This window comes from Benincasa hispida, chromosome 4, assembly GCF_027475165.1.
Source record: "Benincasa hispida cultivar pf3 chromosome 4, pf3_genome.v1.1, whole genome shotgun sequence".
NCBI lineage: Eukaryota > Viridiplantae > Streptophyta > Magnoliopsida > Cucurbitales > Cucurbitaceae > Benincasa > Benincasa hispida.
In genome coordinates, this window is record NC_143481.1 from 14,766,328 (window position 1) to 14,785,947 (window position 19,620).

At 35.2% G+C, this 19,620-nt stretch overlaps 2 protein-coding genes across 3 annotated transcripts; both read right to left on the minus strand.

Moving 5' to 3' along the window:
• Positions 1–1,516: 1,516 nt before the first annotated feature.
• Positions 1,517–4,196, minus strand: LOC120075474 (polygalacturonase-1 non-catalytic subunit beta). The gene is made up of 2 exons (XM_039028891.2): positions 3,927–4,196; positions 1,517–3,788 (listed from the first exon to the last, which is right to left on the minus strand). The coding sequence occupies exons 1-2, from the start codon at positions 3,993–3,995 to the stop codon at positions 1,986–1,988; spliced, it is 1,872 nt and encodes a 623-aa protein (XP_038884819.1). The 5' UTR covers positions 3,996–4,196; the 3' UTR covers positions 1,517–1,985.
• Positions 4,197–13,078: 8,882 nt separating this feature from the next.
• On the minus strand, positions 13,079–17,395 carry LOC120074944 (Nucleic acid-binding, OB-fold-like protein). 2 transcript variants are annotated; one of them, XM_039028053.2, is made up of 3 exons: positions 17,142–17,395; positions 16,237–16,477; positions 13,079–13,660 (listed from the first exon to the last, which is right to left on the minus strand). In XM_039028053.2, the coding sequence occupies exons 2-3, from the start codon at positions 16,457–16,459 to the stop codon at positions 13,470–13,472; spliced, it is 414 nt and encodes a 137-aa protein (XP_038883981.1). In that variant the 5' UTR covers positions 16,460–16,477; positions 17,142–17,395; the 3' UTR covers positions 13,079–13,469. The 2 variants fall into 2 exon arrangements, with proteins under 2 accessions (XP_038883981.1, XP_090168856.1); XM_090312730.1 differs by lacking the exon at positions 17,142–17,395 and adding an exon at positions 17,063–17,139.
• Between the last annotated feature and the right edge of the window lie 2,225 nt (positions 17,396–19,620).

Below are 19,620 nucleotides of genomic sequence, written 5' to 3' on the forward strand. Positions count from 1 at the left end.
GGAAGAGGAAGATATTGAGAAGAGTGAGAATGGGAGAGAGGAAATAAGGACCTTTTAAATCTATTTTATAAAATTACGGAGAGCACGGCGGATGACGGGAGACAGTTGGCGCATCGGGCTAGGAGAGAGAGGAAGAAAGAAAGAGAGTTGAAAGGGAGGAAGAAACTGAATTGGAACGAGGGTCTACAATAGTGGTGTACATGGGTTGGGTTGGGTTAGGGGTGTTTTTTGAGGTTTGGTTGGCAACCCAAATAACTAAATAAAGTCTCTAACCCAACACAATCCAACCCTTAAAATTCGGGTTGGATTAGGTTGTCGGATTATAACTTTTTTTTTCCTTTTTAATTAAAAATATGTAAATTTATATATAAAACACATGATTAATAACTAAAATCTCATAAAATTCAAATGCTAAATACTAAATATATAAAATATTTATTGAAAACTTCAAATAAAGATAAATATCATAACAATTTTAAAAATATATATTTAAAATTCACAAAGTAATCAAATTTTAAACAAAGAAAAATATATATAGTATATTTTATTTATATATAAAATTTGGGTTGAATTGGATCAACCAAAACTTTTTTTAGCAAACCTACAACCCAACCCAATCCAACAAAAATAGAAAGAGTTTAACCCAATCCAATCAAAAAACAAAACTAACGCAATGCAACTCTTATATTTTAAGTTAGGTAGTATGAGTTGTTCGGATTGTCGGGTTATTTAAACACACCTAGTCCATAATTTCTTGATCAATGTAGTATGCTAGGAAATTGTGGATCTTGTCTCCGATTTAGCCTTTGGACCGTTGACATGATTTATTTGTTGATACTCAAGGTAGATTTCACAAAATACTTTCAAATCAATCCTAGTTGTCAATACTATTAAAGTAACATTATTTAAAAAAGAAATCATAATAGATTGTAGTTGGTAGTTTAACATAAAATGTATTTGTTTTTAGTATACTCAATAATTCATTCATGCACTAACAATTATGTATTACACTTAGATATGAAATATATACTTTAATTAAGTTGAATAACATCTTGATTAATTTTTAATAAAAAAATTAAGCTGCAGGCTGCAGCGTTTCTTCTAAAATAAATTTTCAATAGTTGCTTAAACCTTCTATATTTAGTGAGTTTTCTTTTTTCGTACAACTATTGGACTTACTTTTTAGTTATCTTTTATAAGCTAAAATTATTTAAAGACATAATACTTAAATTAACAAAAAAAAAAAAAAAAAAAAGATAGATGAATTTGAACTACATTAATGATGTATAAATTACATGAATAACATTCTTACTATGGTATATAAAGGGGGAGAATCTAAACATTGATCGCTAACACATAATATGATATACCTATTGAATTATGGTCACTTTAACGTACGAACAAAATTTGGGTGATCTTATGTTGCAAGTTGCATCCAACTTTTTGCATAAAAAAAAAAAGTTTTGAGAAAATATTATGTAACAAATCCACAGTTAGATGTATTAGAAAAAGATAGTAGCACAAGATGCAGCCAACTATTATTGGTTTAAAAAAGAGAGTCACACTAGCAACAAGCAACAGCAAGAGTGTGAGCTGTCTCATGGCATATCCGACACAACACAACAAAGCAATGGAAACGCATAGAATGGATACAGGACCACCTCATCTCATCTTTTCGCACTTTGCATTCTTTGGTTTATTTACTTGCTTTGCTTACACCGATCCAATTTGAAAGTGGCAATGGCAGCCAAATCCACTCAACTCCCATCTAATTCCCTTCCATTTCTTCCGGGAATTACAATCACATTTACCCTTTTACGGAAATTAAGTAAGGCAAAAAAGGAAAAAAGAAAAATATATAGTTTTTTTTTTCTATTTCGAATTCAAATGAAAAGCGAAGGAGCATCCACATAAAAATTAACCATAAATTAACCTCTGGGTTTCTGAGGCAAACCAACAGGCAGAGCCTCCGGCGGGGCAACCGATCAGTCGGCGACAGTCCACGTCATGTCGTTCTCGAAGATCCAGTGGCAGACCTCGACCTGACCGGGAGCGGAGCTGAGAGCTATGAAGGCCCCGTGAGCGGGGCTCCAGGCGGAGGTGTCCAGGTGACAGATGGCAACTCCGTGGTTGATGGTGGCTTTAGAGGTCGGATCCAGCAAATCCGCTTCGTAAACTCGAACCTTGGGCACGGAGTGGCAGTAGTAGAGTAGGTAGGGGAACAAGCTCTGATGGCAAGACACGGACTCCGTCACCTTCCCTCCATTTATCCCTTTCACCGCCCCAATCATTATGTTCCCCTTCGACCCCTTCGTGTTCTCCGTTGTTCGGACCACCACGTTCCGCCCCAGCACCGATGTCGCGAAGTCTATCATATCTTCCACCGAACCCACGCACCGCTTCGTCTCCCCGGCGCTGGGCGCCCTCTCGCACTCCCTTACCGTCTCCGTCATCATAGTCTCCATCGACGAGTTGTCCCCGGCGTGGAATATCTGCTTCATCACCCCCAGCTTGGAACTCGAGAAGGGTAGCTTCGACAGGATAGATCGGGGCAAGAATGACCTCTTGGGCATTTTATCTCTGATGTCCGGCATCGCCATCACCGTCCCCTTCCTCAACATCGACTCACGGAAGAACTTCCCGGGCTCTACCCACCTCTTCGCCAAACTTCCTCTCACCGACGTTTTCGCACCCCCAGAGCTCACATTGCTGTACTTGGCAAAACTGATTCCCTGTTTCGCGTAATCCTTGAACGTCGTATTCACACCATACATCTTGAATCCCACGCTTTGGCCATTCCCATTCTGACCATAACCACTAAATTTGTCCGTACCCTCGTTGAAGGATTTCCCGTAATTTGCGAATTTGACCTTGGCAGAGTTCGAGTTCTTGGAGTAGGACTGGAATGAATCGTCCCCCACATTGGCCTGGTCCCTGTAACTAGAGAAGCTTTCAATCGCTCCATTCCCACCCTCGCCATAGTTCCTGAAGTTATTCTGTGGGTTGTTCTGATTGTTGCCGTAATTGGTGAATGTGTCGTTAGCGCCATTTCCGTCTGTCCCGTAGCTGGAAAACCCTGAGCCTACGACGTTTGCATTGGTCCCGTAGCCCGTGAACTCGTTCGGACCCCCATTTCCACGTTTCCCATAGTTGGCAAACGACTGATCTCCAGCGTTTGCGTTCTCGCTGTAGCTCTTGAAGGATTGGGATCTTCCGGTAGCATCAGAGGAGTAGGTGGTGAACCGGAGATTTGGGACATTGACGGATTGTTCGTAGGTTGTGAACTTGCCGTCGCCTCCGATGGCTTTGGAGGCATAAGTGTTAAAACTCTGGTCGGGGACGTTGGTATCCGTAGCATAGGTGGAAAATTGATCGGTGTGGCCCAAGGCCTCATGGCTGTAGCGCCTGAATGAATCAACAATGACATTTTCACCATTGGAATAGTTCTTGAAGGAGTCGATTCCACCAGATCTTTGGGTGCCGTAAGTGGTGAAGTTCTTATTGGAATAGACGGCAAAGTTGGAGTCCCTGTCGTGCTTAGCCAAAGAGGGGGATAAATCGGGGAAGCAGAGCAAGTTAGCGGCGGAGCAGAAGTCGGGGAGGCGGGAGGATAGAGCATTCTGGGCTGCGAGTTTGGCGAAGGCCGCCGACTGCACTGCCGTCAAAGGAGACGCCTTGGAGAAGAGAAAACTTGGTTTTGGGAAATCATTCCGTACCTCCTTGTTCCAATAACGATTCAGAAAAGCTTTTGGGGAAAAGGGGTTATCCTCGTCGCCGGCCGCAGGAACCTGTTTCCGCACAGCCACAGAAACCACCAGAATCATCCATACATTACATTAAAATTTAGAATACAGTGAGGGATGAGTAGAGGATGAATTTAGAACTGAATTAAAGAGAATTAAAGACTGAAATGGAGATGGACTTACATTGAGAGCTGAAAGCGAGAAGATAAAGAGATAGAGGGGAACCACAAGGGGAGTGGGTAATCTGTGCATTTCTCTTTTGAGTTTTGTTTGTTTTTTTGGCTTTTTTCTTTTCGGTATTCCAGCTAAGAAGAGGAGAGGGAAGGGGTGAGATTTGAGAATGTTGGTGTGCGGTTGTTGGGTTCGGTTGTAATTGTGTTGCACAAATTTATAGTGCTTTTCACACTGCCAAATATTATATTTATGGAATTTTTTACTCTTTTGGACTTCTCTTACTTAAATACTTCCATCGTATCCTATGGTTTTCTTTTCTTTTCCGATTTGCAACCAAACTAATACGCGCTTCTATGTTATATCTGCTTTTTCTTTTTGCCTTCAAATCCCAATTCTTAATGTGTGTTCTTCTTCTTCTTCTTCTTTTTTTTCCTTCAATTTTAAGCTTAGATTTCATATTATGCACTTTTATTCTCAAGATTTTGTTAATGCTCACTTTTGTATTTGGGTTAACTTTCAATTAATTAATTTTTTAAACAATTATAAATGGAATGTTTAAAATTAATTTTAATAGTGTTGAAAATTGTTGAGAGCTCATTAATAGTTAATAGACATTTTATTAGGTATTAGAAGTAAGTAATTATTGAAAAATCGACATTAAAAATATAAATTTTGAACTTAGGAACCAAAGGTAAAAATGTAAGATTTTGCAATATAGGGACCAAATAGATTTTTTTAAAACTAAAATTAAAATAGAAATTAAATTAATTAAATACAACCTTGGTTATTTTGTACTTTTATTTATTTCGATTCATATACTTTTAAAAGATTTATTTTGGTTCCTATATTTTTTACTTTAACTCATTTTATTTCAATTTTTGTTTTTGAACTTTTAAAAGTGACTATTTCACTTCTTTAAAAATGAAATAAAAAAAAAAAAATCAAGATGGTCACTTTTTAAAAATAAGATTTAAACCAAATTAAATTCAAAACTCACCCATGAAATTTATAAAATTTTGAAATTTAGCAAAAGGAAAGTTAAGACTCAAAATTTAGCAACAAAAGAAATATATTTTTTTTACTTCAATCGTCAACTGTTTTCTTTTTTGTGGGACCTCCGGCCGGGGTCTCAAAGAGTCTGCTGAGAATTAAAAAATGTGGCCATCAAAGAACATCTAAATTTCTAATTATTTAAATAAGTAATGATGACAGGAAGTAAAGAGTAAATGTAGAAAGTGATTAGGTGCCAAAAAAAAAAAAGAAAAAAAAAAAGGAGAGATGACAGCCACAGAATAGATTACCCTCAAAATTCTATTATTTTGTCAAAAAAAAATATATACATATGTATATTCATTACACTTGCTACTTGCAGGGACGGGGAGAGAGAGAAGGCGGATAAGTAGAGTTAGGTGTACGTACGGGGAAATGGCGGGGTAGTAGTTTCAGAAGCCGCGTTTTTTGGAGTACACGCGTCGTGTTATGATTGGTTAGACATGACTTTTTAAGTTTTTATTTTTTTTAATTAAAATTAATTTTCTTTTTCTAAGGAGAAAAATAAATAGAAATGCAAGAATCCAACTTTGCATTATTGGAATCATTAAAAATTTATCCTCATTATCTTGGACACGACAGTGACAAAGCTCGTGACAGTCCCCCCTCTTCGTAAATTCTAAGGTGTTGTGTGGACAATTTCGTCATTTCCCGCTAAGGATTATGGAATATCTTTAATTCCATAAATTTAGGAATCGAGGAAATTTGTATTAGTACTTAGTAAAAGTGTATGTGTAATGGATGCAAATTCATCGCCAGACGCCATCCCATCCGTATCGGTATCGCCTGTTTCTTTCCTTCTTTCTTTCCTTTCTATTTCATTGTTGTTTTTTACGGGTCATAATCTCGTTTCTACTTTTGCTTTATTCATCGCCAATCTAAATCAGTCATTTTTAAGAAATTAATAATAAATGGAAGAATGCATGTGGAGTCCTTGTCAATACGTGTACTATTTTTGCCATTCCCCAAATATTACATTTATTTTCTATATGTAATTGGGATTTAGTTTAGGAATGGAATTCTGGGCCTAAGCCAACATCTTTAAGTTAACGCCAAAAACAAGGTAAGGAAAAGGAATAGGATACATAACATATATAAAAAGAAAAGTGCGAAAATGATTTAAACTAATGTGTAAAGTTGCATGTGAAATGTAAATCGTCATACTTTGAACGGTGGTGATGATGCGAGTGCCCAAGGCCACGAACTATCACGTTTTTTTTCTTTCTTTTTCTAACGATAATTAATGAGAAAAAATGCAGTGAAAGACTACGGGTGGGGGAATTTATGAAGAAGCGCAATGAATGTTGGTGGTCCTTTTTGTACCATAATATTAATCTAAATGCATTCAATTTATTGCCATATACCCACTTTTTTTTTCCTTTTAGTACACAGATGAAAGGAAAGGATGATTAAACTTCTAACTAAAATATGTTGATGTCAAAAAAAAAAAAAATGGTTCAATCATGAATTTGTTTTTTGGGGGAGAGATTTGTTCAAGTGCATGCAAGACATAAGCAAATGAACCCTGATGTAGCATATAGCTACACACTCTCTAACACTCGAGTTAGTATTGTATTTTTAAGTAATTAGATGAATAGAAAAATAACAAAGTATTTTAGCGTACTTTTGACGAATGATGTTGACAGTCATAATGCCTCTCTTTAATCTTTGAGACCACCGAATTAATTATTTGAGTAGTTACACCATCATTAATGCATCATTTAAATCTTCAACGTCTTATTAAAATTGTCTGTTATGAATATGGATCAGCTTCAATTGCTCAACCGAGCTCGACTCTCCTAAGCATTCTTCTAGCTTAGCTTAGGCTCCTCTGAACTCTTCTAAGTTGAACTGTAACATCCCGAATTTCAGGAAAATTTAAGTTAATTATCTAAAATTATTGAGTTTAAATTTCTCTTTCATTTGGGGAATTGAGATTAAATTGAAATAATTGAAAAACTTTTATCTGATTAAATTGAATTTAATTAATTAGATATTCGAACTTATTATCTTGAAAATATTGAGTTTTGTTTTCCTTTGATTTTGGATTTTAGGGCCAACTTAAAAAAAAAATTAAATAGATAATTAATTTGATAATTGATTTATAAATTTAATAGAATTTTTGAAGATTTGAGAGATATTGCGATAAAATCTTTTAAAAATTTGAAAAAAAAAAAAGAGTTGAGATTTTTTTCGAAATTAGATGAGAGTGAAAAGAGGTAAAAAAAAATTAGGGAGAGAGCAATTTGATTTTTCAGCACAACTTTCACAAAATTATAAATTTTCAAAGTTTGAACCGTTGGATCGTGCTCAAATTTGGTCATTTTGTTCGAGACATATAGAGTTTCATTTTGAATGGTTGGATCGTTGTTTGAAGCTCTGGTTTGTTCGTAATTGCTATTGAATAAAATCTGTAAAACTTGAAATTCTCCTTCTCTCTCACTCTCGCAAACCCTCTTCATGCAAGACCCTCACTACCAACCGCTAGCCTAAACAATTTATGTCGTCCGATAGCAACACCCGCTGCCTATTTATGGTAGCCACGAGCTGACACGCCATCAACCATCACTGCTCGATCTTTGCCGAAATCTTGAGAAAAACCTTGGATAAGACTTATTTTTCCTTATAATTTGGGAGGTGAAATTCACCCATTTGATTTTAGGTTAAATTAGTAACCTCTCTTTGGTGTGAAACTTAGATTCAAGATTTGGAAGTTTTGAGGCATTGACAATCAAACTAGAGACCATTTTTCATTTTGATTGTTGGTTGGTTATTGTTTTGGATTGAGAGTAATAGTGAGAAAATAAAGTTATTGATTTTGGATTTAATTCTTGATCAGATTGGCTAATTGAATCAAGTTTTGGAGTTTGTCTTGGACCAAGCCACAATTTTGGGTTGATTCAAGTTTTTTAAAGGTTTTAAGGAATTATTTGCGTGGACTTTACTATTATCGGTGCTAGGCGGCCTATATTAGATTTACAAAGTTAATTAATGGACTTTAGAAACATGATTTTGTCTTTGTGATATACTTGTTGCATGATAGTTATAAGTATTATGAGTATGTTCAAATTCTAATCAGTACTAAAATTATGTATGTGATGCATGAATAGACCAATAGGCAGTTTACCATCTAGCCTTGATGCATGTTTTATTTCAAAGGACCGACAGGTCTAGTTTCATGTTTGACGGTGTGCCTACGGGCTACTAGATATGCGTGGGCCGACAGGTTTACGTTCATGTTATTTTTTTTCCATGTTTCATGTTTGACACTGTGCCTACGGGCCGCTAGACATGCGTAAGCCGACAGGTTTACATTCATGTTATTTTTCATGTTTGACGGTGTGCCTACGGGCCGCTAGACATGCGTGAGCCGACAGGTTTATGTTCATGTGATTTCCGTGTTTGACAGTGTGCTTGGTCCCGGTAATAGGATCACTTATTGAGTATTTTATACTCAACCTTTCTTAATTTATGTTTTTCTGGTAATTATAGGAACGAACCGATGGGTGACGAGAGAGATCTGTGATCGTACCATATGGGACATGTAAACCGTTTATGCTCAATTTACGTTTTCAAGCTATTTAAAGTTTTGATTTGAAACTCGATGTTGGTCAAAATTTTATTTGTTTAAGTTATTTTTTTTCTTCATTATTTTAAGGGCCTTAAACAAAGGTTTTGCTTATTTGTTATTTATTTTAGAAAACTATCTTTATTATTTCAATGAAATTTATTTTCCTCAATGGTGAAATTTTTTTTAATGTAAATGTGTAATTATGAGTAATGGCCCTTATCAGAGTACTCAAAAAGGTCGGGTCGTTACACGAACTCTTCTAGGCTCAACCTCGACTCTCAAGGTTTAGGCTCCTCTAAGCTCAACTTATACTCTCCTAAAATCTCCTCAAGCTTAGGTTCCTCTTAGTTCTCTTAGACTCCTTTGAACTTAACTCATACTTTCCTAAGCACTCTTCTAGACTTAGGCTCCTTTGAGCTCTCTTAGGTTCCTCGAAGCTTAACTCATACTCTCCTAGATTCTTCTAAGTTCAACTCTCGAAGCTTAACTCATACTCTCCTAGATTCTTCTAAGTTCAACTCATACTCTTCTAAGCTCTCTTCTATTCTTAGACTCCTCTGAGCTAAATTATACCTACCGCATGGGTCTCACTAAACTTTCTCTAAGCTTTCTTAGGCTCTCCCATGGATCTTCTTGAGCTCTCTCTTAGGTTCCTCTGAGTTACACCAAGCTTACCTCACAAGTTCCACTCAACTTTCTCTAAACTTTCTTTAGGTCTCTCGTGGGTTCTCCTGAGCTCTATCCTAAGCACTCCTCTGAGCTACACTAAGTTGACATCATGGATCCTACTGAGCTCTCTCTAAGCTCTCTTAGGCAAGACTCTCCTGTGGGTCTAAGTTCTCTTGGACTCTCCCATGGGTCCCATTGAGCGCTCTCTCGGACTCTCCCATAGGTTCCACTGAACAGGCTAATTTTACCCATATAAGAATAGATAAATTGTATGTCAATTGCCGTTAGATGATATAATATTAAATTTGTCTTCACTTATCTACTTAAGCTTTTTAGTTAATAAGTGATTTAAGATGATATTAGAGTAGGTGAAGAGATCCTATGTCAAATCCCTGCAATGTTATTTCATCTCCAATTAATTTTGATTTCACTTGTTGGATCTTCTTTATATTACATTTGGATCTTCAATGTATTTAGTTCACAAGTACAAGTGGTAGATGACCGACCATCACATCCATCAGAAAACTAAAATTTAAATATAAGCTGCAAAATTAGTATAAAAAGTTTTTATGATTGATAATCTCTCGTTTAATCAATTTTCCTCTCTTGTTATTTAGGTTAAAAAAAAAAAGATAAGATAGATTATTAAGAAAATATTGTTGTTGGAACTATTGGATCGACTACCAAAACTATAATACTTGTGCATCATTTCTATAAATTGCAGCATAGCATTTTATAAATTGAACGTAGGTTTGAAACATCTTTCAAAAAGTAGATGCATATGAGGACACGTTTTATATATAAATAATAATGAACAAACGTATACGACTAAACTAGTTATCCAACAATTTTATTGGCCAAATCTAATTATAAATTCACACATTTTGAATGCATCAAACTATGTTTGTCCAATCTTTGAGCTCTTGCGTTCGATGGATGAAAATTAATCTGGAAAATACTTTTATTTTTTAAAAAATATTAATGGCACCAACAAAGAAAACCAGATGCAAGTAAAAAGTGTAGAGGTTGGAGGGAAACTTAGTTGGTGAATCTCTGGTGGATCTCTATTGTTATGAGATTCTATCTCAAAATCAATTAGTAATATGAAGAATAGTTCATCTATTTTATAAGAAGCACGAGATCCTTTAGTTTTCTGAAAGTTGGATTCTCAATGATCTCCAAGTTGTAGAGTAGAAAACTAGATCACATTGCAAAGCCAACAGAAATGTTGTGATTTTAAAAGAGAACGCATTAAAAACCATTCCATTCTCACCCAAACTCCAAAGTCCACCCCAAGAACGCCAACCCAACCACTTAACTTTAAAGGGATATTTGGGAGAGTTAACTCCCACGCCTACGCCTACTCCTGTTACTCCTCTTCTGTTTGTTAAATGTTAGGTGAGAACATAATTTATCGATAATACAATGCAAATATCAAGATGCTGATTAATAACAAAAAGGCCAAAAAAAAAAGAGGGCAACATGGTGGGTGTTTGACACTTTGACTTGTTTCAATGGAAATGCGGTTGCATGCCACTGTCCTTCAGCCACATGGAATGGGGATCAAGTGTTCACTAAATGGCATTGCCATAAATATGATATGATGGATGCAGAGTTTTGGTTGGTGACCCAGTTGACCTTGGATGTTGACTCAATTAATTTTTTAAAACGCCTATCATTTGAATGCTTTCCTTTCCTAGGGAAGGACCTATCCCCATTTAACTATATAAATTAATTGAAAACAAGGTACAGCTTGATTTGATTTGATTTTTCCCTTTTTAAAAACTGTACAGATTTTACTCTTCCTCTCCTATCTTCGATCGTAAAGTAATCAACTTTAACTCAATTGAAATTGCGAATGATCCTGTTTTTTGACATTCCACCAACTACAAGTCTATAATAACAACGCTCTCTTCTGGCATCAACGTTATTATATTGTTTCATAATTTCTTTCCTCAGTCTCAGTTAGTGAGCTTCTCTCATCGTTTAAACTAGATCCCTTGTTTGTTTGTTTGTTTATTTTTTTAATAGAAAAAAGGAGAAGAAAGAATAAATAAAGGTGTGCTGATGATAATGCTTCACTTTCTCGGAAAACTGGTCGCAACTATAATTGGGTTTGATGATTCAGCATGTGAAAGTCGTTGAATCCTTCATAAAGTTCCCATCTTTGGATCCCAGCCAATTTTGCATTTGCTTTCCAATGGATCAAAAGAAGTGCAATTTTGAGAAGGTTAGTTGGCACGTTGACAGTAACGTTTCACCATCTTTGATTCTCTTTCATAATAGAATATGACACTGATAATAAAATTAAAAGACTTTTTGCATTTGCCAATTGGTATTATGACAAACAAAAAGTTTGTGGATTAACTTGGAGTCTGTTTTATCATGTTGTTAATTCTTAGAATGATCATATTGCACTGAAAACGTGGAGTTTCTCCACAAATGAAGTAAAGAAAGCAGACAACTGGGTAAGGTAATGTACTTTTTTAAAAAAAAAAAAAAATTTATGTGAATGGGTGCGATAATAAAACCCATCGGAGCTTTCAAATCAAGTTTCTGCTTTCAGAAGCATGTCCAGCATATGATTGCTGGTGTAACTTTAACTTTGTTACCAACAAAAAACCTTTTCAAAGCATCCTTGCACATGCTCGAGTCTTTCGTTTTGATATAGCATTCATTGCAGCCTGCGTGAATGAAGAATTATTTGTTGAGGCCGTGTACAATGCGACTGTGACCGACACGATAATTTTAGTTCAAGTGAATTGAGCGACGAAAAGAAAACTCCACTAATTAATGTCATGATAATTTTATCGTTGATGAACCCAATCGTGTTGGCACCAACCATGTAACCAATAACAAAAGGGAAGAGCACCCAAAGTGGACGGGATAGTGGCAACTTCAATCATGGGCGGACGGCCTCTGCTTTCATTTTGAATGGCATCCGAGTAATTTGTGTGATTCGTGGAAGGGGACCAGAATAAGCCAATCAGGGCTTGGTATTAACCTTTTCAAAACACTTCCCCACTCCTAATTAAGAACTCCATAGACACTACCAAAGAAATGAAGACGAGACTATGAGTGGTCCAGGTTTCGGATAGAAACGAAAACGTGGTCATATGCAAAAGATAGATTAAACTAATATAAAGCACGCAGATGTGGCTTAGTTGGCAGCCTTTAGCCGTCCAATCATTTGAATGATTTGTCGTGTTGGAGAACAGAGGCATTTGAAATAAGGTTAAATAATAAGATACGGATGTAGGGACGTGAGATACTAGGACTCAAAATGTACATTGTTTTAAATGATGAATGAGCATGACGTCAAAGAGACGCAATGCAATTAATTAAATACTTTATTTTACTTCTTATGATGCCTTTTCCATCACTTCCCATCTCTATTCTGGGAACTCTCGGCATTGGTGACGATCATTCTAAATGAAACCGATAAGTTTAGGATACATTTTTGTCGAGCAAACTACCATAATTGATAATTTACAAAAAAAAATCTCTCCCTGTTTCATATTAGATAAAACCTTAAACCTGCTTAAGCAGAACCAAAAATCATCTCACAATGCGTACACAAATGAGAACATACACTAGACTAGCCAAAGTCAATCCTAAAACTGGAGACACAGCTCCTTCCAACCTCCAACAGTAGAACACCAAACATGTAATTTTCTAAGTTCTAATAACATTTTTAAGTTAAAAGAAAAAAAAAACATGTATTTAAATCTTAGAAAGTCATTCCAAAAAAGCTCCCAATTTCTCAATTAGACTATTTTTTGTTTCATTATTCACCAAACTATAACACATGAAATCCACACATTTTTCAGATAATCAAAATCATTTAAGCATTGAATTCGACACTTGAAAGTAGTTAAGTTGGCATGGACCTTGAATTATAAAGATAAACATAAGTTTTAACGGAGCAAGGCTAGTCTTGTCATGTGATGATAGTTCAAGAACATCATAAAGTGCGTTCGTAAGCAATAAAATACTAGACAAAAGAAGAATAAAAAAGCCAGCTAAGCCTTCTTCCATCAACTAAGCCATTACCCACCTGTTTGTAGATCCCAACAACGGTTCCACCAATAGGCTGCAGGGATGAAAATCAACTTTCGTATTACTGGCCTCCAGAATTCTATTCCCTAATAATGAACTTTTGCGAGCATTTTCAGTACCCCAACGGAAACTTGTGATTTTGTAGCTTGATTGTTTTATTTTATGGTCAGGTTGCAGCAGGAAAATGAACACGATCACAAACTTCACTCTTCCACGACATTCACAAGTTCATATTCAATGAGTGAAAGATTGTTATCTTCCTTAACAGTGAAAGTGGCAGGCTCAGTAACTTCAACTCGGCCCCACCTGTCCACAGCAAGTCTCATTGATCCTTTAAACATGTCTATCTTAGCATTGCGCAAGGTTATAGTAGCACCTTCTTTCATCAAATCCACTACAAGGACGAAAGCAAAAACATACGAGTAAATGAGTTACGCAAACTTTAATGCCATTTAAACTTGTCCACAAAAGAAACACTCGTTCAAGTAAACAAATAAAACTGTGACTACAAGGAAAGATTCAAAATTAAATCAACTCTACTCTAAGGACTGGTTAATCAAACAGGATAGGGGTCAGTTGGAATTAAAATCGTCCAAAATGAACTAATAAAATTTTCCTGACCGTTAAAGTGAATTCCAGATGATGTAATTTACAAATCATATGAACAAAGATAAGCTATACAAAGATAGGGTAAGGGTCAAAGTCAAACACAGACATATTTAACAATAATCAGTTGGATCTACAACAAATATCATCCATATACAACTATCCCATTCCAGCACCGCATTTTCTCCTCTGCCAAACCCTGAACCTAGCTTGCACAAAATTCCATTCTTGTCCACCTCTTTCATCCGCCTATTTAAGAGAGAGAGTTTTTTTTGCAAGTAAAAATACAAGTTATGGGGTTGTTAACCACTTTCCCATTCAACAACTCACCACTTCTATCTATTCTTGTTAAGAGGGAGTAAGGAACAAAACAACCACAACAACTTCCTTTATTTTTACCATCATGGATTGGCTTAGTGGTAAATAAGGGGCATGACTTTGACAAAGGGCTAAGAGATCATGGTTTCAATCCATGGTAGTGGTAGAAACCACCTACCTAGAATTTAATATCCTACAAGTTTCCTTTACACCCAAATGTTAAAAGGTCAGGTAGGTTATCCATGAGATTAGTCGAGGAGCATGTAAGCTGACTAAGACACTCACGGATTAAAAAAAAAAAAAAAAAAAGCAAATTTCTTTTATTCTTATTCTTCTTTAACAGTTTGGCAGCAGTTAGAACATAGCAAGTGAACAATTGGAAGGAATCTATATCTGACAAAACGATAAGTTTGAATTAATATTATATAACTAATTAACAATAGACGAACAGTAAGTGAATAATTGAAACAAGCGTTAACTTAGGTGCATTTCATAGTCATTAAAACAAACACAACAATCAAAGAACCGAGCTGTCTAGATTCCTAGGTGCTGGCAGTTCCTCCAAAATCAAGAACTCAAAATTAGGGTTGGCAAAAATTCCCTTCGGGTCGGGTCCCCACGGGTACCCACCCAATCAAGGTAGGGAATCCTCGATTTGACTGGGAATGGGGTCAAATCAGGGACAGAAGGGTATCCTCACCCTATATACTATTTTATTTATATGTATATGTATATATATATATATATATTTAAAACAGTAAAGCTGCTGTTTCTGCTAATTCGTTTTTAAACTTTTTTTTTTAAATTTCATTTCATAATAATTAACTTTAATTTTGTATTAAATTTACAATAAAAAATGATAAAATAATTTTTATTATTGATTTAAATAAATAAAGCAATAATAATACTAACTTGTTATCTAAAGTACTTACAATTTTAATATAAATACCAAATTAATTGATTTTAAATTAAAAAATAATTAAAAATAAAAATAAAAAACTGAGAATTCTTCCACACAAGGACCCGATCCCCAACTCTGACCCCGACCCCCGAAAATGGGGATGGGGATGGGGTTGGGGAGTGCATCCTCGGTCCCACCCTGTTGCCAACCCTACTCAAAATTGTTGGCTTCAAGAAAGTCTCATTAACTAGATGGTTTTAAAATATTGTTGACAATTAATTTTCACTTTCTTACTGCCTCAAACAATAACATATCTTAAGATCCTTTGATCGCTTAAGCATCTAAACGTGATTAAGAATACAGTTAACATACAATATCGAGAACATTGAACACTGAGTGACGTGCATAAGCATAATCAAATCCTAACATAAAAATATACACATAACCAATAGATAAAATAAACCGTGATAGAAACAATAATAACTACATTTGATGGACCTTCTAGGACCAATTTCCCTCATGAGTTCATAATCAAAATAATACAAACGATTCCTTCAAAATCAATTATTCTCAAGATTCAGCAAAGAGCTTATCCTTTCAAATGTATCGAATGACATTAATCCAACACCAGCATGTAATAGAACCATTGGAGTGATTATCCAACCATTAGCCATTACATTAACTAATATATATAACCGACAAAGTATGTATGTACTCAGAAATGGATGACTTATTTCAATTGGCTTTGTATTTCAGCCTCCATATATGCCAGCATTTAGAAAAAAAAAAGGTCTAGTTTCTTATCTGAAAAATAAAGGTCCACAACTAATTTTAAGACAACAAAAAGCATCAAACCTTCCTGAAATATTTACTAGTAGGAAGTTAATATATCAAGACAACCTAAACCTTTTACAGTTAAATATGTAAATATGTTAAGGACAAGGAGTGAGACACGTGATATAAATCAGTTATGAAAACTCTTCCCTGCACCTTTTCTGTTGCAGGTGGATATAGAGAACCAACTAATGTCAAATGTTTAGTACTACGTACAGAATGTAAGCATAAAGAAGAAAGTTGGCATGCTTTATCCAAGATACAAATAATATACAAAAGGTGCAGGCTCCTCAAATATTGTTGAAATTTACCTTGATCATTTCTGGCAGTAAATATAATCATTCCAGTCTCATCACCCACTAAGCATTCAGCAATTCGCATCTGACGGGCTTGAGGACCATCAGGACGACCCTTTTGCAATACCATTTTCGTATTCACAACCTTGACTGTAAGAGTGTGGCCACTAGTGCCCGGCCGAAGTTGGTCAATCTTGGTAAATACCGGTTTCCTTAGTCCTGGTTTTGATTCTGCCATTTCCCCGAATATGAATACCTAAACAAACCAGTATACAAACAATAAGAATACAGTTACACAACAGAATGAAGTTGTGAATAAAGAAAATGCCTACACTACAAGTATATCACCAAGGTGGATGGAAAGGCGGGGACTGATAAAATATCCATGACAAAAAAATGCATAAATAATTCCAATTATCCATTCAACGAAACACAATAAGATTGAAGCAAAGTGCCAAATTATTATTAATATTTTAAATATCCGCAAATCTCCGAGCACCTAAACTAATCCCACAACTAATTTATTACATCCAAAAATATACATAGTTTTTTCATAACTTATTTTTCCGAAAATTTTCGTGAATCAAATGAAAGATAATCAAACTTCTGGAGGCCCAATGTGGGACTTACGGAAATGGCGTACGAAAATGATGTTTATTAGTATCCCTAAACCTCAATGGAAAACATAAATTAGTATTAACTCATCGAAATTGATGTTCAACAGGTATTTCTCATCACATTCTCTGTATAAATTTTGACACTTGAATGTCATAAATTAGTATTAAATGGGAATCATAAAAGAAAAACCATGCAAACCGAACGAGTACGACAAAATCGCAACCTGAATGCCAATAAAATTTCAGAAGCGAAGAGAAGATATAACAATAAAGGCAACTGAAATTTTAGGGTTTAGAAATTACCTTTTACGAGTGGTGGAGGGTAGAGGCAAAGACGATGGGGAAAAGGGAAGCCGATCTGATTTGAGAAACGTAGCCGTCAAACTCAAGCTTGGAGGAAAGAAATAAAGTTGCTATGAAATAACAACCGTCGATTATTGATCGCCAGAAGAGTTTAATCGTGATCGACCACGTGTCTTCCCCTAGAAATTTAACCTTGTAGGTTGGAAGTTTGTAAGTCAAGGTTTCAAAATAAAATTGGGAAAAGTTGCAACTCTTTAGTTTTTATTCCTTTTAGAAAGATAAATATCTTTTACCCTTCGCGATGAGAATTTAGGATGCATCAGACTCCTCATTGGGCCTAAAGCTCGATTCAAGTTCAGTCCAACTTCGATCCAACTCAGTTTAAGATCAACAACTGATCAGCTGGGTCCAATTAAGTTCTTTCATAAATTGGATTTGATATGAATCCTCCTTTAAATTGGGCCGGTCAATAGGCTAGTTTGTTTGAGCCTTATTTGGATTGTCCCATCAGACTAGCTTAAAAGTCCAATCCAATATAAAAATATATATTTTTATGAAAAATTGTAGTAGGTGTTATTTTTAGTTTAAATAACTAAATATGTATCATTTTCTAAAACTAATTGCATATTTAGAATATTTGGGAAGATTCAATTGAGATTTTTTTTTTATTCTTAAAATAACCTTTATTTTAAATGGAAAAGAAATGAATCCGCCATCTTCTTCATTCTTTAACCCATACGATTCTCTCTCTTTTTTTTTAGAGCTTCATCATTGTTCTACGAGATTTGAAAAATGAAATCGATGTTCATCTAATCTCTTTGTGCGATTAATTTTTGAGTAATTTAATCTACAATTTCAATTTTCTCATTCGTCCATCAATTTCTGCTTACAATTTGGGATTTCTACTCGGTATTTGAGATTTTTACTCACCATTTGGGATTTTTTGGTATGTTTAGATTTCATCTTTAGTTTTTGGATTTGTTTAGTTTTTTTTCTTATCCTCTTTTTTTTTTTTTTTTTAATCTAAGTTCATTTCATCCTTTGCTCGATTGATTCTTCCTCCCAATTCTAGGCCACGATTCTTCCTCAGGTTTTGTAATCAATTTCATCTATGTTTTTTCTTCCAATTAGGTTTACGACGAAACCTAGAAATCGATCACTAATCCAATTTGAGTACCTCAACAGGATAGACCTCAACAGAAAACTGAAGAGTAACGACAGCAAATGATTGAGTTCAGTAGTTCCTCATATAAAATTATTAACTCTAGAGACACAGTAATATGGAGAAAACTAAATTGTTTCAAGCACCGACAGAACCAGATGCATACCTTGTTTCAAAGAGAAGGACAGATCCAACTACCATCCATGTACGATCCATACTAGATCTAACCAATTGCCTATCCTACCTCTTCTATGTTCTCGACAACCCATCTTTGTCTCAGTAGAGTCTTTCATTGGCATATTTTGGTCCTCTTCCCCATTACTTAGAAAAAGTGAGCCACTGGTTCAAGTATAAGATACTATCATTACCACCTGGACAAGTAGACATCCAACCCGTAATCGCAACGACCCAATTGCAAGAGCAGAGCTTTACCAACTAAGCTATATCCCTAGAGCCAAGTGGAGCCTGCATGAAGAAGTTAGTTTCCTTTTCAATTGCTGTTTAATTGAAGTTTGTTGGTGTTATTAGTCAATTTTATGATTTCTACAAGTTTCATCACTTTGATATTTTCTTTGAAGCTTCATAAGTTAATTTATGCTTTGGTTTGAGTTAATTTCTGTTTTGGTTTTGGTTTAGTTTATTTTTCAAGCAATCATGAACTTCTCAATATAAGTTTATCACTGATATACTCATATCAATTCAGTATACTAATTGGAGTCTATTACTAATAGATACATATCGTACTCCATAAGTGATATTAGTCTATCTTTGATAGACTCTGTTTTCTATTTATTATGCTAGTTTATCAATGTTATGAGTGTAACATGATAGAATGAACACATGCGCAATAGAAGAAAAATGGATATAAAGTACTCTAATTAGGTTAATTACAAAGATAAGCATGCAATAGAAATAAATAAAAGGGGAAAAGAATACAACCTTTGTAGACTTTGAATCTTCTCCAAATTAGCTTCAATCTTCCCGCGAATGGTTTGTAGACCACCACGAGAGCCTTCCCAACTATTCTCCGGCCTTAGAATGAGATGGTAGGATCTAGTGTGTAACTAATTTAGAGAAAAAAAAACTAAAACTTTGAGAGAAAAAAGGATGAGATTATCACATAATCTTATCAATTTCCACTAAGGCTGAGAGTTTTGAAAAATCATTAAACACTCCATTTTAAATAATTACATGCAACTTTGAGTTTGATGAGAATTTGACACTAAAAATCCACTAACTCAAACTGGGATTTAGTGGGGCAAGTATCTTCAAATGAAGACAACACTTAGCAATTCAATAGTTGGAATTTTCTACTCA

Bases quoted from the DNA above. Each gene is read 5' to 3' on its own strand.
- LOC120075474 (XM_039028891.2), bottom strand. From the start codon at position 3,995: ATGCACAGATTACCCACTCCCCTTGTGGTTCCCCTCTATCTCTTTATC. The intron at 3,789-3,926 runs GTAAGTCCATCT...GTGCGGAAACAG, and splicing joins TCTCGCTTTCAGCTCTCAAT to GTTCCTGCGGCCGGCGACGA.
- LOC120074944 (XM_039028053.2), bottom strand. From the start codon at position 16,459: ATGGCAGAATCAAAACCAGGACTAAGGAAACCGGTATTTACCAAGATT. The intron at 13,661-16,236 runs GTAAATTTCAAC...TCGTCCTTGTAG, and splicing joins TACTGCCAGAAATGATCAAG to TGGATTTGATGAAAGAAGGT.